This window comes from Bidens hawaiensis, unplaced genomic scaffold (assembly GCF_021521415.1).
Source record: "Bidens hawaiensis isolate Kalapana, Puna unplaced genomic scaffold, B.hawaiensis_p1.1 tig00079060_1, whole genome shotgun sequence".
Classification (NCBI taxonomy): Eukaryota; Viridiplantae; Streptophyta; class Magnoliopsida; order Asterales; family Asteraceae; genus Bidens; species Bidens hawaiensis.
Window position 1 is genome coordinate 1 of NW_027503526.1, and position 25440 is coordinate 25440.

A 25440-nucleotide genomic window follows, 5' to 3' on the forward strand; every position below is an offset into this window, starting at 1 on the left:
AGTGAAATTCTAGAGGAGGAGTGGATGTGGGTGTGAGGGAATGAGCCGTGACCCCCTCCTATTTATAGCTGATTTTGGATCCCATCGTGGTACGCGATGGGCCCCTTCTTCAACACCGTCGCGTATCGAGACGGGTACTTTTCTGGGTTCAAGCCACGTGTCGCCATGTGGCCTGACACGTCTGCCACGTGTCGCCACGTGGTCTGACACGTCTTGCCACGTGTCCTGCCTTGCTGCCACGTGTCACCAGAGTGTGACACGTGTCTCTGAGTCATCACGGTCCATCGCGGTACGCGATGGCCGTCTCCTTGGACTCATCGCGTAGCGCGATGGGTCCATATATATTATTTTTCATTTTTAGTCCTTCATCTTTTGTAGCTTGTCACTTCTAGTCTAATTCTCGTTGTCCAAAAATACTAAGGCGGCTCTCAAGTGGCTCGCGGCGATGCGAGCGTGCGAAGTGCAAAGTGCGCCATCACAGCGCCACATTGCGCCCAACGCCCTTCGCCGTCGCCGTCGCCTTCGCCATCGTCCTCGTCCTCGTCCTCGCCCGAGCCCGAGCCCGAGCCCGAGCCCGTGCTCGTCGGGTGATACGCACCCTCCGCTAGGACTACTTGGTGCATGATATTCATAAAAGAATATTACTATGGAAAATCTCTTTCTTATAAAGAGCTTCCATTTCTTTACCACTTTCCATGTGGGATGGAGTTTTCCTTATTTCTTTCTTATGGAAATACTTAACTTAGGAAATATTTTTATTTCCTTATTTTTCTTATATATTATTTTTTCTTATATTTCCATATTTAATATTTTCTCATGACTTGTCTTGATATTATTTTTGATCTCTCAACTTTCCTAAGTAGCTAAATTTGGATCGAAATTTTGGTGATGTTACATTCTCCCCACCTTGAAATGAATCTCGTCCTAGAGATTCGTTGGTTTAAGAGTGAATGGTTCTTGCTTTTTGATTGTTGATTAGATTCTATCTAATCTTGTCCTTGTTGTCATAATCTGTCTGTAGAATTACTAGGGTCTTTATTTTGTTGCTAACTTACATCCTTGATGATGTAACCAGTCAATAATTCAGATATATTAGTAAATATAAATTGATAAACACATTGATCATTTGTGTTTAACTATTTACCTTACTATTTGTATTCTAAACATTTACCGATGTTAATTATATTGTTGTTTTGATTCAATCTGTCGAATCTATTCCACTAAGTTGTTGTTTAGATTCAGTCTATCGAATCCATTCTATCCTTGATCTTGAATGACATTCTCTATATTTTAACAGTACTCTTGTACTTTAACTTAATTTCATTTGCTATACTTAGCAATTGTATTTTCTTGAATATCTTCGAGTTCTTTTTCTTTGACTTTTTGATCAACCTTTCTAGGTAGTATAATATTCCATCAGTCGTATTTCTTGAACGAATTATTTTTGATGATATATTGTCCTTGTAATTTCATGAACAATATTTTCTAAGCATCTTCCTAGATGATATTTGAAACGTTTTTCGATCTAAGTTTCATATAAATTTTTCAACATTTGAATCTCTTGATTGTTCTTTAGAGATAATGAAAATAAGCATTCTTGTGTATTAACACGATATATAAGCTAATATTTTATTTATAACTTAGGGAATTAAATACCCTTCTTTGATTATAAAACTTCTCGTTTAAGAACGAGTTACAATTAATATACAAAAGTTAGCTAGTCTATCTTGACATTTACTTGATGTGATCTTGTCATTTATAATCTTGACTAGCTTTTCTTTTTGGGCATTCAGTCTTAAAGTGACCCGTTTCTCTACATGTAAAACATACTCCTAGCTTCTTACGACATTCTTTTATTGTATGTCCTGATCTCTTGCAGTATGCACAATTGTTTGAATTTTCTAGTAGACACTCTCCAGTATGTTTCTTTCCACAATTTTTGCATGTTGACTTGGGAGTACTTTCTTCTTTCTCTAACTTCTCGGAACCTTTTGGTTTCTTGGCTTCTTTGTCTCTCTCCTTTTCTTCTTCTTGATTCCTTATCATGCTGTTGATTAAGTATCCAGCCAATTCCATAGCCGAATCAACTGTTTCTAGCATATTGGATCGTACCATGTCTCTTATTTCTTTTGGTAACCCGTATATATACGAGATACTTTATTATATTCTGGAGTTACTAGATGTGGAACCAATCGGCAGTAATATAGGAATTTAGTGTTATATTCCCTAAGATTTGTGCCAATAACCTTGTGATTCCATAACTCGGTTTGAATTCGATCCATCTCATGAGTTGGGCAAAATTTCTTCAATATGAGACCTTTGAATGTCACCCACTTAAGTTATACGTTGTTTCTCGACCCTTGGTTTGAATCAGGGTGTTCCTCCATTCAAGAGCTTCTCCCTTGAACATTTGTGAAGAATACTGGATGGCTTCTTCACCAGTGCATTTGCTTATGGTCACGATTGATTCTTGTTCTTCTAACCATCTCATAGCGGCTATACCATCCGAGTCTCCATGAAATTCTTTAGGATCGTAAACTTTAAAGTTCTTAAAGTTGCATCCTTTTTGGATCTTTCGTTTCTTGTTCTTTGGATTATTATTAGTTGTAGAGCTATCATAAGCTTCTTCCTTTCTTGAAGGAACAGATTTACTTCGACTCCTCTTGTTAATTTTTGGTCGACTTTGACTTGTAGAAAAATCCTTCATAGCTTCCTTAATCATCTTTTGAATTTCTTCTTTATATTGGGCGGGAATTTCATTATCCGTATCTTTATTAATGTTTTCTTCATTCACGGTTTTCTTGGGAGGACTATTGTGAGAGTTTTCACTTTCTTCTCTTGACATAGTACAATAAAATTTTAAAAGATAAGTTTAATATTCGAAGAATTCAAAACATATCTTTTATTCATCTTATTATAGTTACAAAAATGCATATTATTTGTTACCATTATACTCTCTACAATTACTAAGTTTCTATTTCTTCCAACGGATGACTAATTTCTTAATCTTGCTATTTTTGCTAGCCTCCTTTTCTTTTTTTTCCACTTTCATTTCTTTAATCGTTTCTCCATTTTGAGTGCAAGCAAAGTGAGGATCTGGAGTTGTCGGAAAGTATTCTTGTCCATGAGGATATTCTTCTAGATAAGTCATTACTTCTTTTTCCTTTGGCATCATTGGTTTCTTGGATCTACTTGATCCTGATCCATATGTGTTTTGATTTGGAATTATTTGAGCTAACGAAATTTCACAATCAAATGAATCCGAATCTTCCTCCATTGTTGTTTGGTATGAGTTTTCATCGCTAGATATAGGAATTGGGAGAAAATACGTTCCCATAAATTCTTTTCTTTTACCAGAGCGAGGCTGAGATGATCCTTGACTAGCTCGAAAATCGGACATTTGTGCGAGGTTAAATTTAGGGATAGGGGGATGTAAGGAGACGTTCCTATCTTATACGTATTGTTTATATCTTATCCGTATCAGTTTTGAATAATTTCTTGATACTTTTCAATTAAGTATCTACTTTGTTTGAATCATTATTTGTATAACAAGTTTTCAAAACTTACCCTTAATCAAAACCTAGGTATAATTAAATACCTAATTCGCTAAGATTGATGGCTCTGATACCAACCTGTCACACCCCGACTTAGGGCCTAGGTGTGTGACCACAAGTTGATACCTGTTTTGTACATACATCAGAGTTGCGGTTTTTAGCGGAAGTCTTTAAAATATTTATATTGAAAACTTATTAAAATCTCGGGTTTAAATACTCGCTTGATATTTCAAATACATTTCTTTAAAAACATATCTATTTTATAATATTTTCAAACAAAATATCTGAGCCAACAGATAGCATCTAATGACTATAACTCCAATCTTCTATTCCTTCTTGCTTGTCTGTTCTAACTTTTCTTGTTTCCCTGTAACATGGGTGGGAAAATACGTCAGTACAAAGCTGGTGAATAACGCTGACTCTAAAAATATATTTTCAATACCTTTGTGAAACCAACAATAATACCTTTGTGACTACTCATTAGGCACCCAACTACATTGGGATCAAATTACCCTAAGTACCATGTACAATTAATTGTATACACAATATCATTTCTCTGAACAGTCCCGTAGACCTTCAGAGGCATGTTGATGATATGCATGGCCTCGGGGAAATGCCGAGTCACCATGTATGTTTGGATCCAGACACATGTATACTCTTAATCAGAGTGTCCGTTTCTTATTATTGTACACAAAGTTTTAAGGATTCGTAAATCCCATGCAAACATTCTGACTCAATATAAAAAGGTTTGGGGCGTATTCACCTTTTCTGTTTATAGTCAGTTTCTGATACTGATTCCTGTTTTCTGTTCTCTTCTTCTTGTTTTGTTACCTCGGACCTATGTTACGAGAATAACATTTGTATAAATAACTAGATAATCGTCTAGCTTTAGACCTTTAGTCTATTTTGGTATAACTTCAACCTTGATAAAATCATTTGTTTATATAAAACATCTGGACCTTTAGTCATTTTCTTTATTTTATCAATTATATGCTACGTTTCTTTCTCAGGAAGAAACGTCTATACTGAGTTTCTTCTTCAAGAAGAAACATTATTCAACTATACTCTTTGAATATTATATTTCTTAATATTAAAGAAATATTATTTTAACAATGACCTTTGCTTAATAAAAGTTATATTATTCTTAATCGTAATCAAGGTTTGGGCTATACCCCCGACTATGGTCTAAGCCATTTATAATAATAAAATAATAACTTAGGCAGAACCCCTTACCTCGCACGGGTATTCGGAGTTAGATATTCCTAAGTTTATACGGGCAACACTTCTACTCTATACGCACGTTTATCGAGGCGTTCTTGATCAACCTTCCTTGGCACGCAAATCGAGGCGATGTTTATGTGTCGCTGGGTCGTGCACGTACTTCGAGGAGGAATGTCCGGTTACTTTTGGGTGGCACTCACTTCGAGGAAAACACCATGTATCTGGCACGGATTACGAGCGTCACGCAAAACGGTGTTCGTCACACAAACCGAGGTAGAGAGAGTGGATGTGGGTGTGAGGGAATGAGCCGTGACCCCCTCCTATTTATAGCTGATTTTGGATCCCATAGCGGTACGCGATGGGCCCTTCTTCAACACCATCGCGTATCGCGACGGGTACTTTTCTGAGTTCATGCCACGTATCGCCACGTGGCCTGACACGTCTGCCACGTGGTCTGACATGTCTTACCACGTGTCCTGCGCTGCTGCCACGTGTCACCAGAGTGTGACACGTGTCTCTGAGTCATCACTGTCCATCGCGGTACGCGATGGCCGTCTCTTTGGACTCATCGCGTAGCGCGATGGGTCCATATATATTATTTTTCATTTTTAGTCCTTCATCTTTTGTAGCTTGTCGCTTCTGGTCTAATTCTCGTTGTCCAAAAATACCCAGGCGGCTCGCGGCGATGCGAGCGTGCGAAGTGGAAAGTGCGCCATCACAGCGCCACAATGCGCCCAACGCCCTTTGCCGTCGCCCTCGCCATCGCCATCCTCCTCGTCCTCGCCCCAGCCTGAGCCCGTGCGCGTCGGGTACTACGCACCCTCAGCTAGGACTACTTGGTGCATGATATTCATAAAATAATATTACTATGGAAAATCTCTTTCTTATAAAGAGCTTCCATTTCTTTACCACTTTCCATGTGGGATGGAGTTTTCCTTATTTATTTCTTATGGAAATACTTAACTTAGGAAATATTTTTATTTCCTTATTTTTCTTTTATATTTTTTTTCTTATATTTTCTTATTTTATATTTTCTCATGACTTGTCTTGATAATATTTTTGATCTCTCAACTTTCCTAAGTTGCTAAATTTGGATCGAATTTTTGGGGATATTACACAAAACTTTAAACTCATAACACGTTTGACGATAAATCTATTTGCATTATCAAATTTTTAAAAATATTCAGGTTACCCCCTTTTTTTACCCCTAACAAGTTTGAGCCAAATGTAGTTAATTTTTATCATGCGATTTATTTACCAACTTTTAACCCGTAATAATCAAATTTAAATTTAACAAAAAAAACCGAAGCAATATTGATAAAAAAAACCCAATAAACTAAATATGATAAACTTTATTATATTTGAAAGTGATTGGTATATACTATCCTTACAATTTATCACACATATGTATAGTTTACTAAATTAACCGAAATATATATGTATTAATTAAATTGTTTTTAATTATTATAATACCTATTTTACTTTATTGGTGAAATGACCAATTTGCCCTCATGCGCAAGACATATGAGTTGACTTAACGAGAAAGGCTAACTGGGTTAGGGTTAAAGGACGAATGCTGTTGGATTTAGAAACATAAATGATAAAACACAACAATTTTGAAGATAAATGATAAGCAATGAAATCCAGTGTAAACATAATGGACAATTTATATAATTCTGTATAAAATAAAAGAAAATAACTATGATGATGTGACAATCTCACGTTCATTATTTTCTTAAATTACTTTTCTCATCCACCCTACATGGCCATGGGTTATGGGGCAAGACTTGACAAATGAGTTATATTTATTTTTCAAATTTTCTAATTTATTCACCGTAGCTATCAATGGGTCATGGGTAAAAAGGAAATATTTATTTATTTTGTTATTTTATTATACAAATTTTGTGTAATATACATGTTTAAAAGCTAGTTATAAATAAAAAACACAATAGATCACAAAGTATAACACTATGTCGAACAAAAATATAACACAATATTAAGAAAAAAAAGACATTGTATCAAGAAAAAAAGACACAATCAATGACAAAAATAAACTATAAAACATGATGATAAATAAAAAGACACAATGAAAATCGTTTTAAATGAGTTCTTTTTTGTTATAATAAGTTATGCAAGTATTCTTGACGTTTGCTAATTTAATCTTTAGGTTTAGTGTCAGTTTCATAACGAAGCAAACCGATACAAACCAAATTCATGTCGCTATGATCATAAATTGTATATTTTTTCCTTAATATGTTAATCTTCTATATTATAAGTTATACCAGTGACACTACTTATTTCTAAATAAGTTATGCAAGTAATCTGGACGTTTTCTAATTTTCTATATTTCAGTTTAGTTCAGTATCATAACGAACTTTTATCAACCGAATAGATGTTAATATACCGTCGTATCGCGACGGGTACAAACCTAGTTGTAACATCCCGAATTTTCGAATAGTAATAATTTAAAATATTATTTCATATAATGGAAAAGTTTACTTGAGTTGATGGTTAAATAATAAAGTAGCAAAGATGGATAGATGAGTAGGCTAATTAAAGGAATTAATTATGGACTAAAAGGGAAAGATGGGCCTTAGGTCATGGGCTTAAGGGAGTATAAATACCCCTTAAACCCTAAATCTTTCCATTTCCATCCAACTTATCCATCTTATTTACTCTAAACACCCAAATACACACCCAACCCTTTCCTTTTCGGCCGTGAGAGAGAAAGAGTGTTCCGAGAGATCAAACAAGCCAAGATCTTTGATCCATCTTCTATGTTCAAGCTAGTAACAAGACCCAAGCTCATAACCAAGCTAGCTGTGACCTAGAAAATGATTAAAGGTATGTTCTTGACCTTAAACCTTACGTTTTTATGAGCGGTTAGTCATGAAACTTAAACATAGAATAGATCGGGTCTAGTTAAATCATAAAGTAGCAAACTTGATGATTAAAATGAACCTTATAGACTTATGGTAGTATACGGCTCATAGATAAACCCTAGAACTAGCCTAGAACGTTTTAACACAATAAAGGTTTAAACTTTATGGCTAGAACGGGATAGATATTGAAGTCGTAATGATAACGGACGCACCACGGGTGTGAATGATAGGGAAAATGCTCGTGATCATGATATGAACCTTAGAACAGTTGGCATGAGCTGGGTAAAATGATAAAAATGGATAGACAAGCTGAACACAACTAACCTAAGGATATCGGCCATGACTGAGAGTTCTCGGCATTGTGGAGTTCTCGGCCAAAATGGGAACTCGGTCAACACGAGTTCTCGGTCAACCCAAGTTCTCGGCCACGTGGTTCTCGGCCATGGGGTCTTGGTTGAAACAAGTTCTCGGTCTAGATACCCGTTGACCTTGGGCCTGACCAGTTGGGCCCAGATGTTATGATGAATAGTGAACCTAATTTAACTAGTTGGCCCATATGTAGGAATTAAACAAACCAACCCAACTTAGAAACATGTTGGTAACTAAAATACCAAATTGATCTAGTGAAAGATAAATTGACGAATATATATATTATACAGTTAGCCGTGCACAGCTCAAGAAAGGGATTACGATCAACGGTGAGCGTAACCGCATTCAGGTGAGTTTCTAGCCACATTTCCTTATTATGTTTTCATGGCTGTGTGCATACTCGATGTGATAGTTAATACACTTACCTTAAATGGTAAGTGTATGCCATATATGATTTATGTGATAGATATTATGTTATGTATGTGAAGTAAAGCTTGCCGATACGTGAACGATCTTCGGATATTGCACGTATTGACAAGGAAGGTATGAATATGAAAGATGAATTGTGTATGATATATATATCTACAATGTATGAGTATGTAATAATTAAAGAAAGTGTATGTATGAGTATGTAAAGATAGTATGAACGAAGATCAAGAAAGAGGGATCAGACCCTAATAATATCTAACATAGAGAAGACGGGATCAGACCCTTATAATATCTGAGATAGAGAAGTAAAAAGGGATCAGACCCTAATAATATCTGAGATAGACAAGAAAGGGATCAGACCCTAATAATATCTGAGATAGACAAAGGAAAGAGGGATCATACCCTAATAATATCTGAGATAGACAAGAAAGGGATCAGACCCTAATAATATCTGAGATGGACAAAGGAAAGATGGATCAGACCCTAATAATAATAGCTGAGATAGAATGGACAGTAAATATAAAGTATAAAAGTAATAAAGTATGTACGTATGTATGAAAGTATGAAGTAAAAGTAAATTAGTAAAGTAATTATCATGTATCTTCGGATGCGTGATTGAAAGAAAGTGTATGTATTGTATGATGTACGATTAACTAGAACTCACTCAGCGTAGCTGACTTTTAGTATGCACGCAGGTGAGTAGGATGCGACAGCTGGCGTGAGTGGGACACATGACAGGAGATAGGAGTTTGGCATCTGAAGACCTACTATGTTTTATAAGTTATGTTTGATTTTGAAAGACAAAGAAGAATGTCTTAAGACATGTTTATGATTTGATACGTAACGTTTTATGAAAGTTTTTATATTCCGCGTATGATTTTATTAACTCTGACTATTAGAACGATGTGAATGAGTAAATCTAACGACAAAAGTGAGGCACCAGTAACGGGGCCTTACAAGTTGGTATCAGAGCAAAGTTTGAGAGATTTAAGCATCCTACATGCTTAAACTCGAACATAGAATGTAATTTAAGTAAGAAAAGAAAGAAGATGCCAGTTCAATAATGCCATGTTTCGCTCAAGCAAGCTCAGCAAAGGTAAGATGCATGATTAAATGATGTATGTTAAATGATAAAGGAAGGATATGTGAACGATGGGGATAGGATTAATTGATTGTTTGGATTGACTAACTGTTTAAAGTAGAACCAGCACAAATGAACTCATAAAGGGAAGTGTATAGGACACGGAAAGTAACGTGATCAGCTAATCACAGCTGGCCACTGTTATTACATGTTAGCCTTACTATCCTTGTACTAAATAGTTCCTTGAGTGATGATGTTTGTGTTTTCCCTTTTAGAATACGATGGCTGGAACGGGAGGAAATGTGGGAGCGGGAGGTCGCACTAGACGACGTGGAAGGCCTCGTCGCGCCCAGCAACCTTCGGTTGAGACAGCTTCCAATATCGGAGATGAAGGGAGTGCAGCTGGAGGAGGTCCGGTCAACAACGAAGGGGTTCAACTAGATCTCGCAATTCAGGCAGCTATTGTTCAAGCTGTAGCCACTGCTGTGAAGAATATTACTCCGGGAGGGTCTGCTGGAAGCCGTGAAAGAACTGCTGGAGGGGCAGGTGGTGATGGTAGGAGGGAGGAGGAAGAAGAGAGGGAGGCCACGAGTGGGGTTAATTCTGTGAAAGCCGGTGACAGGAAAAGAGGCCGAGGTAGGTGCAACTATAAGTCCTTCAAAGGATGTGACCCGCCGAAGCTGACTGGTTTGGGAGACGCAATCGCTACCCTTCAATGGATAACTGCCATGGATAAAATTATCCGCATTAGCGAGTGCCGTACCAATCAAGCTGTCGGTTATGCCACCCAATCATTTGAAGATGAGGCGATGTATTGGTGGGAATCGATTGAGAAAAGAAGGAGTCGAGAGGAAATCAAGGCTATGAGGTGGGAGGATCTGAAAGAACTGGTTATGAAGAAATTCTGTGCTGACGCCGAGGTTGAGAGGGCGGAGATGAAATTCCTAAACTTGAAAGCTGGAACGATGACTCATCGTGAGTATACCGCCGAGTTCAACCGAATGTCTAGGTTGGTACCCGATATGGTCAACACTGAGGCTAAGAGAATCAAGTGTTATGTGAGAGGAATGCCACAAAAAGTCCGCATGCTAGTCAGGACAAGTAAACCTGCTACCTTTGACTCCGCGATCGAGCTCGCGGAGATGGTTTATGAAGACCTGGCTGCGGATGATATTGTGGTGGAAGAAGAAAAGAAAGATAAGAAGCGGGTCAATGTCAAACGACCTGGCACTCAGTTGTGGAATTCCAAGGATAAGAAGCAGAAAGTGTGGGAGAAGAGATCGTGCAAGATGTGTGGAAAGATGCACGGGGGTGAGTGTAAATGGGGTAAGGGATTGGATGTTTGTCATAAGTGTGGTAAGGCTCATGGTGGGGAATGCAGGCTGGGATCGAATGCATGTTATAAGTGTGGAAAGGTGGGGCATTATGCTCCCGATTGTACTGCAAAATCCGCATGTTACAAGTGCGGTAAGCCAGGACATTTTGCTAAGGAATGCACTGATGATGGTGCCGGAGGGAGTGGGAAGAATGATGCTGATCAGACTAGGCCAAGGACCAGAGCCTACATGTTAACCCAAGAACAAGCCAAGCAGGTTCCAGATGTCGTCACAGGTACGTTTCTAGTAAACGGTATTTCTGCTTCTGTATTATTTGATTCGGGTGCGAACAAAAGTTTCGTAGCTGCACCATTTAGTAAATTAGCTAAAATAAAATGTTGCCGAATGTCTGAAACTTTTATAGTAGAGACCGCTAGTGAAACTTCGGTTAAAATAATGAAAATGGTTAAGGATTGTAAGATAGAATTAGAGGGACATGAGTTCCCTATTACCTTGTACGTAATGACCTTAGGAGGGTTCGATGTGGTTTTGGGAATGGATTGGCTATCTGAGTATGAAGCTTAGATAGTATGTAAGAGTAGGATAATAAGGTTAAAGTCTTTGGATGGTAGTGCGGTGACGGTTTATGGTGATAAGGAAAGTTCTGGGCTTAACGTCATTTCGATGATAAAAGCCGAGGGATTGTTAAGGCGAGGGTGCGGTGCCTACCTGGCGTATGTTGTCAATGCTACGGCTGAAACAAAAGAAATGAAAGATGTTCCTGTCGTGCGCGACTACCCAGAAGTATTCCCAGAGGATCTTCCGGGGTTGCCACCCGGAGCGAGAGATATAATTTCAGATAGAATTAGTATCAGGAGTCCAACCCGTCGCGAAAGCGCCTTACCGATTAGCACCGTCCGAGATGAAAGAATTGATGTCCCAACTGCAAGAACTCCTCGATAAGGGTTTCATAAGACCAAGCGTTTCCCCGTGGGGCGCGCCAGTATTATTCGTGAAGAAGAAGGATGGAAGTATGAGAATGTGCATAGACTATCGCGAGTTGAACAAGCTTACGGTAAAGAATAGATATCCTTTGCCAAGGATTGATGATCTGTTTGATCAACTGCAAGGTTCAAGTTTGTTCTCACGAATAGATCTCCGATCAGGCTATCATCAGCTGAAAGTGAAGGAGGCAGACATCCCTAAGACAACGTTTCGGACGCGGTATGGACACTACGAGTTCCTCGTAATGTCATTCGGTCTAATGAATGCTTCCGCAGCATTTATGGACATGATGAATAGGTCGAGAAGAATCCGTCGCCCCCCCCCCCCATTTTCCCCCTTTATCGCTCGGGGGGGGGGGGGGTTGAAAATGAAAATCGCCCAATTTAACCTCATTTCTCGTCCACTACGGTCAGCCTTATAGAATCTCAATGGTACCCACCAATATTCAATTCTATTCCATTCCATTATAAAAAAACCTATGTCAAAGGTCTACTAAAGATACATTTATAGAAAGCATCAAAAGACTTAAGAGTTTGGTGTTGCTTTTGGACCATCCAAATAATTCCTTCCAACATGGTCTTGCCTTTAACATAATCAGGGCATCTATATCCTCTCTCTGCTAGTACTCTGTGCATAGATGGTTGTACTTTCGATATGTCTTATGTTTGTATCTGTAACACATGGTATAACGACTTTAAGTAGTATAATGTTCTTGCTATGTTGATGTAATATCTATGTTTCTACCATGAAATGAAATTGTGTTACTCTTAAAAAAAAATAATAAGTAATTTTCTTTGTAAACATTTATTTATATATGCAGTATAAGTAATATTATATATTATGATTTGCAACAATCACCATCCCCAACGGACGCTAACAAATCCAAATCACGGGTTAAAATTAAATAAATGATAAGTAAATCTACTAATATCAGAAAAAGGTAGGAAGAAATCTACTAAAATCAAATTAATGAAGTCAAAAGACAAAAGTAGCTAGGAAATCTTACTAAAATGTAATCAGATGCATACATCTAATTATATAGAAGAAATTATAACTACAATGTGTATGATTTGAACGGCACTTAAATTAAATAATGTATGAGAAGATTAGAGGAACTACATTACTTATGCATTTGCAAAAAATGATAATATCTAGTTTTATTTGGAGTGAAAACTAAATAATTTTATTAAAATAATGCCTCGTTTTTATGCTTCCTTTTAGGCCACTAAACATGTTGAGCCGGCCCTGGAGTGGGCAAATAAACTGGTTAATCGATCCGACCCAAAAATCGAACCGAAACCAATCTGGTTTGAAACCTATTATGTAGCAACTGGTTTAGAACCAATTGAAACCGTAGGTAGGAACCGATTTGTAGTTTTCTCCGCCAAAACCAGTTGTAAACCGGTTAATCGACCAGAAAAACCAAACCGGTTTTAAATCTATTATGTTGAAACTGGTTGAAATCGTAAGTTCGAAGTCGGTTTGTAATTTTCTCCACCAAAAACAGTTAACCGAACCGAAACCGACAAAAAAATGATCAAAACACGAACCAAAAAATGATCGTAACCTGGTCAAGAAACCGGTTTCAATGATCATTAACCGGTTTTGACTTTTGTTGACCATCTTAAACAAAATTAAATTGGTTTTAACTGGTATAGGAGGTTACATTAGACCATTATTCTTGGTTTAAAAAGGTCAAATGTTGACATAATTGAAACCAATGATTAATTAATTAATTTCATATTGAGTTGTCCTAAAAAAAAAAGAAAGAAAAAAAAACTTTTTTACACATAATAGCCCACATAAATATAAATATAAATATAAATATTCCTAATCTAATCTCACACACCGCAGTCATTCTTCTTCGTACCCATTTTCCGGCAACCGGCGTCCCGAATCCGTTCTCAGATCCGCAAGTCCCAATTAATTCAACCATTCGGGTTTTTAGGTATCATTTACACTCGATCTTAGGGTTTCATTATGATGTATCTTAATTCTTTGAATTGGATTAGGGATTTTGTTCATTTGTAGTCATGATTTATGAATCTAGAGTTTGTGTGTGTAGATCGTAATGTCTTGATTCCGTACGTTCTTTCTTAACCATTTATCTGTGGGTTTTGAGATCAATTAATATATCATATCAATGATTCGATTCATGTTTTGATGTTTACGAAGATCATTAATGCATTTCAAACAGTTCAATCTAATAAATTTTATCCAATTATTGTATGAATTAATATGACATTTTTTTACTGTTTTTGGTCCCATGCTGATAGATTAGGGTTTACAGTTATTATTTTTACTTGATGTTATTATTCAAGCAGACATTTTTGATAATGATTAACAAATTTATAAAGTATTTTGTAGTCTCGTTTTGTACTTGTGTTTTGAGAGTAATGATAATCACTTTTGATGGTGTTAAGTATGCAGTGTTGCGTGTGACACATTTTGATTATTTAATTAAGTAACGGATAACGTAAGGGTATGTAAGTAGTTTTAGTCGTCTGTTTGATAATCAGTTTATTGTAACGCGTTTTGAAATTCATGTTTGATAAAGAAAATTTTTAACTAAAAAGGAAATGGATCAAATTTGCAATCCCTGTATATCACTTTATTCAGCTGTTTAGATTATTAGTGAAACAGTAGAGCTTTTATAAATGTTTTTTGCATGTTTATATAAAAAGTTTATTAACTTGGAAAATATGACAATGCAGGTATTTAAAAGGTTATCGGATTTGAAGAACATTTGAATAAAGATCAGATTTTATGGTGGGCCCAAATGAAAAGAACTGATGTTATTAGCGGTGGAGGGAGGAAGGTTTTTCTCTTCCTCGGCATCGGGCTATAGTAACGGGCTGAACCTACTTCTTTTGGGCCAGAAAAAGGAGGAGAAGCCCATGAGAGTTACCCCGTGGACTCAGTACCATTTGGTGGACCAAGAACCCGACCCTGACCTCCAACTGGCTGCCAACAAGAACCGTTGTGCCTGCGGGTGTGCTTCATTCACCTGCTTTGGTGGACCCGAGAGCCCGTCTGTGGGACCCACCCAGCGTCAGAAAGCCGTTGTTAAAGACTCGTCTCGTTTAGAAGAAGTTGAAGAAAATTCTCGGGCCTCGTGTTTGGAAGGTGATGGTGATGGTAATGGCGTAAGCGCAAATTTGCTTAAAAGCAGCTTGAAGAAACGGGATCTGACTGTTGCAGTCTCGGTTTCGGTTAATGATGGTGATGAGGCCGGGACAGAGGTTGAGCCTGTTTTCCAAAGTGCTAGACGGAGCGTGCATTGGACTGATGTTAGAGGTGGTGAACTTTGTGAAATTCGGGAATTTGAGCCTAGGTATGACCTTGTTTGTTATTTAAATTGATCTTCTATATATATATATATATATAGGGGAGGGATATTTTGAGAACTTGATGAGTTGTAGAACTTTAAGAACTCAATTTTGGACCACACATTTAATTAAATGAGTTTGAATATGTGGCTAAGATTAAATTTGATTAAAAAATGAATCAGGAGAGAGAATAAGTATTTTTGATAATTACACAGTTTAAACGTTAGTTACACATGTGTAATAAGTCGATTCGGTGTGTAAAAAAAATACCGTAATTTTTTGTACATCACTTACACTTACGTATTACACATGTGTAAAAAAAATTCAAAAAAAAAATTTGTAACGTTGAGTTCTTTCGAGTTCTTAAAACTCAAAGTGGTTCTCAAAAGAAATCAATCCTATATATATATATATATGATAAAAATCCAAGACTGTTTTGTGATACATTATGTGAGTGTGTGTCACACACATATATATTGCGTTCATTATCTTAAAATAAAAACTACATAAGAGGTTGTATTTTTTTTTTCTTAACATTCCGATATAAATCTTGTTAAAAACGGAGTTGTTGATGTAAAGCATCTTTTATTATCGTAAACTATACCGAGTGCTAGTACATATGGTGTTTTCGTTTAACACATTTGACCGGTTAGAAATAAAACATTTAATGAACGGCTGGAAGTTGGTATACCAAATGATTGTGAATAAACAGTTAACTAATATTGACATGTTCTATAGATCTTTTCTTCTATGTTTTATCTGAACACTGAGTTTGCTAACACGTTTTACACGCGTTCTTACAGTGAACACAGTGAGTCAGATGATGAATTTGAAAACAGTACCGGGAAAACATGTTCATGCAGGATAATGTAGTTTGAGGATGTAGCTTTGGGTTGTATTTTGATCTTTTTAAGGTGGGAAGTATTTAAGGACAATTTTTGTATCATGGTATTATGCTGACATCATCGCTCATCGTACAACAAATCTCAGTCATTTGCAACAAGTTTAATCAGGTTGTTGTCTCAAGTCAGCATAATGATATGATACTAACGAGTGAGTTTTATGCATTTTGCTTCGACAGCAGTTAAAACTTTTGTTCATATTCCAGCTATTTTTTCTTCAGATTATGGTATTCTTAATTTGTTTTGTCGTAATTAATGCAGTTTTCATTCTTCTCTAGTTATTTAATTTTTGTGATTTCTTGTCTAAGTTTTGAATTTTTTGAGGTTTGTAACTGCTAGTATTGCTGTATGTTTCAACAGGGGTGTTTACGTTTCGGTCTGGATGGTGTTTATGAAACTTCTGGGCCGAACCACTAACTATAGTTTGGTGGAACAAGAAACCAAAAAGGGCTGTGTTGGGGGTTTTGTTATAGATTATTGTTTTATGTAAAATATGTATATCATTTAAAATAAATTTTAGATGATATATGAACAACTTGCTGCGTATGAACTGTTGTATGGTCACAAAAGACCGATGGATGGTCTTATGGTCATAAAAGACCAATGTACACCAAATTCAAATGTCCTAAATGCAAAAGGTTGGACCAAAAAACTATGCCACCAATTCAAATTCTCAAAATAGGGGTTAAAAGGTTACAATAAAACAAAATTTCTTTACATATACAGTCATAAAGAAAGAGCTAATCACACACAGTTAATTACTTAATAAACTTATGTTGTTTGTCTATATACACCTTTAAAGGTTTATGTTTAAAAAATTTCAGTAAAGTATGTACTAATGTTAAAATATATATAAATACTAAGTATGCTTAATATGGCAATGTTGGAGTTTTGAATCGACAATGGTATCCTTGCTTACTAGTACATAAGCTAAATATGTAAATGTACAAAGTTGAACCAGGATAAGAAATAAGAAAACAGACTCAAGAATCAGCTTAAAAATAGTCTGTTGTGATTTGGTGGTCCGGTTCTTATGTTTACACGCCAACCAACAAGCATAATCAACACAATTCATCATGTTCATAAGTCATAACTATTGAATAGTTAATTTACACAGAATAAACCCCAAGTACCAAAGACTAATCCAAACAACACAAATGCATCAATCAACCAAAACCAACTAACCAAGACTCAAGACGACAATTTCGCCCCCTCGAAAATTTACATCATCCACACGTCCTCATCAAATTCAACCAACTAATTAGAACCGAAAACCTAATCTTCATCATTCCCTCTGCTACGTATATCCGATTCAATCCCTTCAATGTTATGACGTTGAGAAATCTTCAATAAATCACCACCAATATCCAGGTCATCTTCAACCTTCACACGGCGGTCATCTGGGCCCGCATCATTGGCAGCAGATTCTCGTGCGGCGGCCGGAGGTGGTCGTTGCTGTGGTTCTTGAAATGGGTCTCGGAATTTGTTCTGTGATGGCTTGATTTTTGTGCAGAAAACTTCAAAAAAGTTGGTTATGCAACCTCGACTGTAAACGTTGTATCTGCTGTCGGCAAGGTACCGGAAGTTCTCATAGGTTGTCTGAAACAAACAAATATTGGATAATCACAATTGGATAATTGGGATGTATTAAAATATGTAGCAAGAATTAGGGGTGTAAATGAGCGTAGCTCGTTATAATTCTTTATACTATTGTGAAATATATATTACTTAGCTATTTTTATCATAAATTTTATGTATAATAAAACATAATTTTCTATTAATCATACAAAAGAAAAGGTGAAAAACCACTATATATATATAGTCACGCTCAACCCCGGCTCGTTTATAATTTTTCATGGCTGGGACTCTGTTCGTTAATAAGTTTCTAAGCTCAAGCTTGGCTTGATTGTTATTTATTATATACTTGACTTTTGCATACATTTATAATTGTAATTCTTAATATAACAAAATGCATTTTATTCATTTACTTTTAGAAAAAAATTCATATATAATTTTATATAAGCTCGAGCTCAACTCGTTATAATTTTTCAAGCTCGGGCTTGACTTGATTATTATTTATTAAATATAATATAATTTATTTAGGCATTCTTATCATAATTATATGTATAATGATATTTTGTTATGTAATCTTATATACATTACATAAAATAAAAACTATATATATATATATATAAACTATTATATGACATACTCCCTTATAATATAAATAATAGGCCCGCTAAGACTCGCAGCCTAGTCAAGCTTGGTTGGAAAGTTCAAGCTTGTTTCGAGCTTTAAGCGAGCTGATCTTGAGCTGCTCACGAGCGGCTCAGCTCAGCTCGTTCACAAACCTAGTTATTTTTGTCATAATTTTATAAATAGTGTTTTAGGCTACATGAAGTCGTAACAATCAATCATTCAAATCAACGTGTAAAGACCTATATTATAAGTTTATAATAAGCCAGGCTTGCGCATGCTATATTGCTATGCAAGTATGCAGAGTGGGATCTCGGATTCTCGGGTCTAATCACTAAATTAAGTGTTAAGTTTCTATAATAAAATCACAGTACAAATAGTGTAGATTTGACTAACCTGGTTTGACGCAATAAGGTAAAGATGAAATCCCGTGAGTCCACCAACGAACCAAAGTGAAATAAAACAATAAGCCATTAATACAACCGAAGCAGGTGATTCTTTCATGGCCTTCCAAACAGTACCCTCATTATCATTCATCAAAATCTTCATGTATAAAGCTGACATCGAAAATATATAGATGCATAGAATTGTTGAGGAAGAAACGAACATGAAAAAAAAACGATAATTCCGCTGAACCACAACATAACTAACGGTTAATTAAATAAACAAAAAAAAAGAAAGAGAAAAAATAGAGGTGGCAAATCAGTTTCTAGTTCGGTCAAGCATGGTCAATGTCAAGTTTTGGCCCAAACTGGTTCGGGTTGACAAGTTTAAAAGAGGAAAAGGATCGGTTCGAGTTTGAAACCAGGTTATATACGATTTGGTTCGTGTTTAACCTGTTTCAATGGATGAGTTCTTGAACCGATTTCAAGGCTGCAGTTTGGTTCGGGCGAAAACTGATTTCTCTCAAACTAATTTTATAATTGGTTTCGGTTCGAGTTAAAAAAATGGCTCCGATTCCCAACCCGATTCTTTTCTGCACCTCACTCTGATGACATGTCAAAGTGGGCCCGTTACAAAACAGGCTTTTTAGTAAGGAATGAAACAGACTAGGTCACACCGGGATGACCTAAAAAAACACTTTTTGTCCATTTTACTACTGATGTTAGATTGTTAGCAACCAACCTCATTTTAACATATTGTAACTACTTAATAATAAAATGATACACTCTACCGGTTGCTAAAATCATCATCATCATCATCATCATCATCATCGTACTCGGTATATCCCACCAATAGCAAAGCTATGGTAGGGTCTGAGGAGGGAAAGATGTAGACAGCCGTACCTCTACCCCATAGGGATAGAGAGGCTGCTTCCGGTGAGACCCCCGGCTCGATAGTAGTTTTGCATCAAGCCTTGGACATACGACACATAACACACAATCATCGGGACACCGGCTGATTGGTGCATGTACCCTTGTCTTTCGGCTATCAACGCCACCACATGATCACCACATGACCCCCGGTTGCTAAAATCTGTAATAGAATGCATAATCATTAAAAAGTGTAAAATTCATTTCTATGTCATGCAGTTTACCCTTAAATAGGTTTGTAAACAAACCGAACGAAGCATGTTCATGTTCATTCATTTTACTTTAAACGAGGCTTTCATGTTCGTGTCGGTTAGTTAAAAGATGAACATGTTCATGTTTGTTTATTAAAAGTATAAAGTAACGAACATAGCTGAGCTAAAACCAGTTAAAATAACATAAAGAACAGTGTGCCAGGCCTAAAAACTCATTAACTAGACTCAGTTGTAATGGGTCAAAAACTTTAAATGAATATGTTAACGAACGTAAAGAAAAAAAATGTAAACTAACGAGCATAAATAGATTTAGATGAACTAACATTTACACACGTTCATGAACATAAATGAACGAACGAGACACATGTTCATGTTCGTTATTTTAAGTGAATGGACAATCTTTGTTCATGTTCGTTCTTTTGTTAAAGAAATGAACAAACGAACTTGTAGCCAAATGGTTCATGAACTGTTCACTAAAAATTCGGTTCGTTTACAGACCTACCCTTAAAAACTCAAGATTATTACAATAGTAGTCTTATTTTTTAATAAAACAATATAGGTGTTTGTATGCATTAAAAAAACTTAACAACAGGCAATTTTAAGCATGTTTGAACTGTTGTAATTATTTGACATTTTGACCCGTTCAACATCAAACTCAACCCAAATCAACACATTGTAACATTTTGGCTAAGTCTCAAGTTGCCACCTCTAATAAAAAGTTGTGAGAACTGAAACCGTACCAGCCCGATGCACTGGCCCACCCAAGGACAATGATGATCAAACCGTTCAACACAATTGTTACATATGGAACAATGAGAGCACCTCGGAGGCCGATAAAGCATACACGTATCACAATACTTGACTCTAACCGTAATCCCACGATACATAACTTCCTTGGTTCTTGGAAACTGTAACATCGGCGTTTGTCTATCATGTGAACATTCTTCTTCTGGTGGATGTGAGTTACGCGGTACAATCCCAGGATCATGCGCTGAAGTTAAAAGAAGCAGCACCAATACCTATAAAAAGTAAAATCAAAACATGGGTTGTGTCAAAATGGTAACTTTCTATGCAGGCCGGGTCAAAAGATTAAGAAACTAACATAGATTGTGAAGAGGATTGCAGCAACAATAATGGCATATCCTGCATTATAAGACGGGAACTCATGGCGAAGATGTCTTCCAACAAATACACAGAAAACAATAACCGGAATAACAATCAGTGAAAATGTAGCAAGTAATGATTTAGCATCTGGACCGAATATAAATCTCCCTCCAAGAAAGAATTTCTGTAAAAGAAGACCAACAAAACATAATGTCACAATAATAATCTAAATTCACAGAATACAAATAACTTATGAGGTTGTATATGCACTAATAATAATAATCAAATATCACTTATTGTTGGATACGCTAAACCCTAAATCCCCCCATTTTACCTATGTTGTTAAAACTAAAAGTCCTTCAGGCGAGGTGTGGGGAAAGCACCTTGCTGCCATTCAGGCGATCAGTTGACCTTCGGACGAGATTCCAACCATATTTAGGTAAGATTCTGGCGAAATCCTAAAAAATTCCGGCAAACTGTCTAAAACAGCCAAAACCAGCCCCTAAACAAGCCTAAAACATGTCTAAAGCCCCCCAAAAAATGGTACAGTTATGCTACATGCCTTGCTTATCTCGGGCCCTCGCTGTTTAAGCGCCTAGGCCCAAGGCTGACCCTTTGACAACTACGCATTTTACATAGATTTTCATACTGTATATATACAATATGTATGTATGTATGACACAAATCAGAAACCCTAATCAAAAGCTACAATTTTATTAAAAAGTTGATTTTATGAGCAGAATGTTGTTCAATTCAACAACTACATCTACAGATAATAAGCAAAAAAGCCCCATTTCAACATCAAATCATAATAACACAAAACAACCACACTGAATCAACAAAAACCCAGAACTGTAATAAGAACACAAAGTGAATTTAACCTAATTATTAAAAAATCGAAAAGTTTAAAATCTTACATTTCGGCCTTTCCATACTTGGTACACCTTCTTCGCCATGGAAATTGAAAACCCTAAGTGGCGAATTAATTATTATAACAAGTAATTGAATGCGTGGAACAAGTGATTATGACAGCTCATCATCATTTTCATTTGTTTTTTTGTTCCGAAAAGAGTAGAGAGTGTAATGTGTGAAATGGAGTGGCGATTGATTAGTGGTTTAGGATCTCAGACAGACGCTGTTCGCCGGTGATACGGTGATGGTGCTGGCAGTTATAAAGGGAATGGAATGAGAATGAATGTTTTGGGAAAGAGGCTTTATTTTATTTTATAAATCAAATCTCATCATCCAATCACTATTCAAGATTCAAATTCCACCCGTAAACACGAATTTGATCGGTATCAGTCAAGTACGTTATGTTTTCGTAACTAAACCCGAAAAAAAGTTTCGTCAAATTAATATATTTAAAACATAACAAAACAAAAAATAAGCATATTTAAAGAAAAAATTACTAACGAAAAAATAAGTGTTTATGACATCATTATCATAGTAAAAATTAAACTTATTTATAATATGCAGGTTCACTTTAGAAAGACAAAATGGCAAAACTAGTCATTTGTGTTTGTATGTTTTTTCAATAGTTGTTCTTTAACAAATTTAATGACAAGGAACATCCTTTAAGTTTCAAATCCCTATCACGTTACGTCCTTTGTCACTAACAAAGTTAATCTTTCTTATTAAATCTGGGCATGTGCCTTGCACATGAAGGTAATTTGGTCATATTTATCTATTTATTAAAAAACATTTTAATCTCTTCACCCACTATATTCATTTTCTCTCTCTCTTTAACATTCAGAACCACCACCACTACCACCATCACCAACGAGCCACCACCACCACTTGTCGTCCAACCAAAATGCTGAAAAAACTCTGGTCCCGGCGACGCCTCCATTACACCACTCACATATGCGCCTTGATCGTCGCTGTCCTCCTCTTCCTCCTCTTCCCCGTCTCCATACTCTACCTCCGTTTGACCTCCCACACCACTCCGACTAACTCACCTTCGATTCCCTCCTAGAAGAGGCCGACCCAATTCCGGTGGGAGGAGTATTCGGGTTTCGATTCCAATTCCGAAACTGGGTTTCATAATAATATTAATTTAGGGTTTGGTTCAGATGATGTTGTGTTGGATTATAATGTTAGGGCTAAATTGGTTCAAGTCAAGGGAGTTGAGGATGAGCTTTTGTTAACGATTGGGAATAAGGTTTTGCTCTTGAAGAAAGGCTGGGGAGATTGGTTTAAGAACAAGAGTGATCTGTTAAGACGGGATCAGATGTTTAAGTCCAATATGGAGTTGTTGAATCCTTTGAGTAATCCGTTGTTGCAGGATCTCGATGGGGTTGGAGTTACCATGCTTACGAAAGCGGAAAGAATGATGCAAAAAAGGACTATTAATTATTTCAAGAAAGTGCTTTTTAGAAAGCACAGTAACATAACTAGCATTTGCGTCTACTGTGATGGCGGCGGAAAACGATGGTGGTGGCGGTGGCATGTGGTGGCTGGCTGTGGTGGTTGGTTGGTGACGGTGGTAGCGGTGAATGTTAGAGAGAGAGAGGGTGCGTGACATTCGTCAATTTCGGGTTTTATTTGTATTCGGTTGTGTATTCGTTTATCACGTAAACCGACCCGATTTATATCCCGAACATTTCAAATATATAAAGTATTGTATTTGATGTTACCAAATCATTCCCACATGTTCAATTTGTAAAACCCCTTTTACGGATTCGAAAACGCCTTTAAAACGATCAAATTACTTAAAAGACAAACTTCTGGGACGCAAATCGAACCACGCAATACGAGCTGAGCAAACCCCACCCTCATGGGCGCCACTCCCAGCGCTATGAAGGCTAGGGCGGCCGCGCGTGGCGGTCTCAGACCTGCAGATGTTGCTTTTTGTGTTTTCTTGTTTGTTCTTTTGTCCAAACTCGGTTTTTACACACCAAACCTCATGTTTAACCCTCCCAACCTTTCCCTATATATACTAGGGGTATTCAAAACTATCTGGATCCGAATTCGTATCCGAATTATCCGACTATCCGTATCCGAACTATCTGAACCCCGGATATCCGAAAATTTGGATTCGGATTCAGATATCAGTTTTTCGATTTTTCGGATATCCGAACTATCCGAACTATCCGACATTTTAATTTTAATATTTTTTAATTTATTTTATATAACATATATATTACTAAAACCCTAGATCTTACTAACATAACACACCACCACCATCGCCTCTTCTCTTCTGCTTTCCTCTTCTCAACCCTAATCTCCTCTTCCAGCCCCATCAATCCCTTCCAAGTTCCAGCACCATCGTCGCCAACCACCTTCCAACATCCAGCACCACCGTCTCCAGCCACCATCGCCACCAGTCTCCACTCTCCAGCCACCACCGCCCGTCTCCAGCCACCGTCACCACCCGTCTCCAATCTCCAGCCACCCGTCTCCACTTGGTTGTTTTATGTTTGGTTTTATTGGATTTAGAAACTTGTTATTTGGTTGTTGTATGCTTGGTTTGTTGGATTTGAAAACTTAAATTCTTAAGATGTGTATGGTTTATATTATTAAAACAATTGTTTTTTCTTTTTCGGATATTCGGATATCCGAGGTTCGGATATCCGAAGTTTCGGATTCGGATAGTGATTTTCACTATCCGAATGGTTCGGATATCCGGTTTCGGATATCCGAAAGTTCGGATATCCAGTTTTGAACAGTCCTAATATATACAAGACCCCTCCCAACATCAATCCCTGCTCACATTTCATTTCCACACTCAAATTCATTGATCTTTAAGGTTGTTTATGCTTGTTCTTGGCAGTTTGACTTTTGAAAGTCAAACTGACCATATCTCTTATTTTTATTATCTTGCTTAGTCTTAATTAATACTTGAATCTTATGGCACAACATATATATAACACACACCCCTTGTTACTTTTGGCGGTTACTTATCCGACCCCGGTCGGTTAAGTTTTCTTATTGTTTATCTTTTCCTATTTTTATGTCTTTATTTCATATATATTGTAATCGTCGTTTTATAAAAAGAATAAGAAAAATAATCAGAAAATTGTTTCAAAACATTGTTCTCTTCTTCCCTTTTGTTATTGGAGCTTAACCCACTCTACAGGTCTATTGAAAGATTAATCATTTTAAATCTGTCTCTATATCAATTTGTATAAGTGACGTGTTAATTTATGTTCGTTTATTTCGATAAATAAGGATATTAATTATATTCGGTTCCACTTCCAACCAAATCAGCAAAATAAAATAGTGTTGTGTACCATCACCTAAATACATAATTGAAGGACTCATATTTTCCTTGTTATATGGATTCATCAAACGAAGAGACTAATCAAAGTACATTAACATAATGATACATAAATGGAGTAAAGTAACATATCTAAGTTTGGCACTCTTTTAGCCAAACGGTAGTCATGGGTATCTTTATCAAATATTAATACCGTTATGCTGTCACATGTTCACCGGCCATTTTGCCCTGTCGGGCTCGATTGATATCATTCCGCGCGTCGCCGCGTGGTAGATCTTTCCCCAGGCTCTTCTTCGTTCACACATAAC

At 36.7% G+C, this 25440-nt stretch overlaps 2 protein-coding genes across 2 annotated transcripts; one reads left to right on the top strand and one right to left on the bottom strand.

Moving 5' to 3' along the window:
* Positions 1 to 13683: 13683 nt before the first annotated feature.
* Positions 13684 to 16574, top strand: LOC143607031 (uncharacterized). Its single transcript, XM_077082619.1, has 3 exons — positions 13684 to 13805; positions 14572 to 15191; positions 15990 to 16574. The coding sequence occupies exons 2-3, from the start codon at positions 14650 to 14652 to the stop codon at positions 16057 to 16059; spliced, it is 612 nt and encodes a 203-aa protein (XP_076938734.1). The 5' UTR covers positions 13684 to 13805; positions 14572 to 14649; the 3' UTR covers positions 16060 to 16574.
* A 575-nt stretch (positions 16575 to 17149) lies between these two features.
* On the bottom strand, positions 17150 to 21947 carry LOC143607030 (protein S-acyltransferase 8-like). The gene is made up of 5 exons (XM_077082618.1): positions 21831 to 21947; positions 20912 to 21097; positions 20550 to 20828; positions 18681 to 18914; positions 17150 to 17687 (listed from the first exon to the last, which is right to left on the bottom strand). The coding sequence occupies exons 1-5, from the start codon at positions 21867 to 21869 to the stop codon at positions 17364 to 17366; spliced, it is 1062 nt and encodes a 353-aa protein (XP_076938733.1). The 5' UTR covers positions 21870 to 21947; the 3' UTR covers positions 17150 to 17363.
* Positions 21948 to 25440: the final 3493 nt, after the last annotated feature.

Coding starts and splice junctions, on each gene's coding strand:
- LOC143607030 (XM_077082618.1), bottom strand. CDS start 21,869: ATGGCGAAGAAGGTGTACCAAGTATGGAAAGGCCGAAAT. Junction 21,098..21,830: donor AAGTATGGAAAGGCCGAAAT/GTAAGATTTTAA, acceptor CTTCTTTTACAG/AAATTCTTTCTTGGAGGGAG. Junction 18,915..20,549: donor TGGGCCAGTGCATCGGGCTG/GTACGGTTTCAG, acceptor GTTGTGGTTCAG/CGGAATTATCGTTTTTTTTT.
- LOC143607031 (XM_077082619.1), top strand. CDS start 14,650: ATGTTATTAGCGGTGGAGGGAGGAAGGTTTTTCTCTTCCTCGGCATCG. Junction 15,192..15,989: donor ATTCGGGAATTTGAGCCTAG/GTATGACCTTGT, acceptor GCGTTCTTACAG/TGAACACAGTGAGTCAGATG.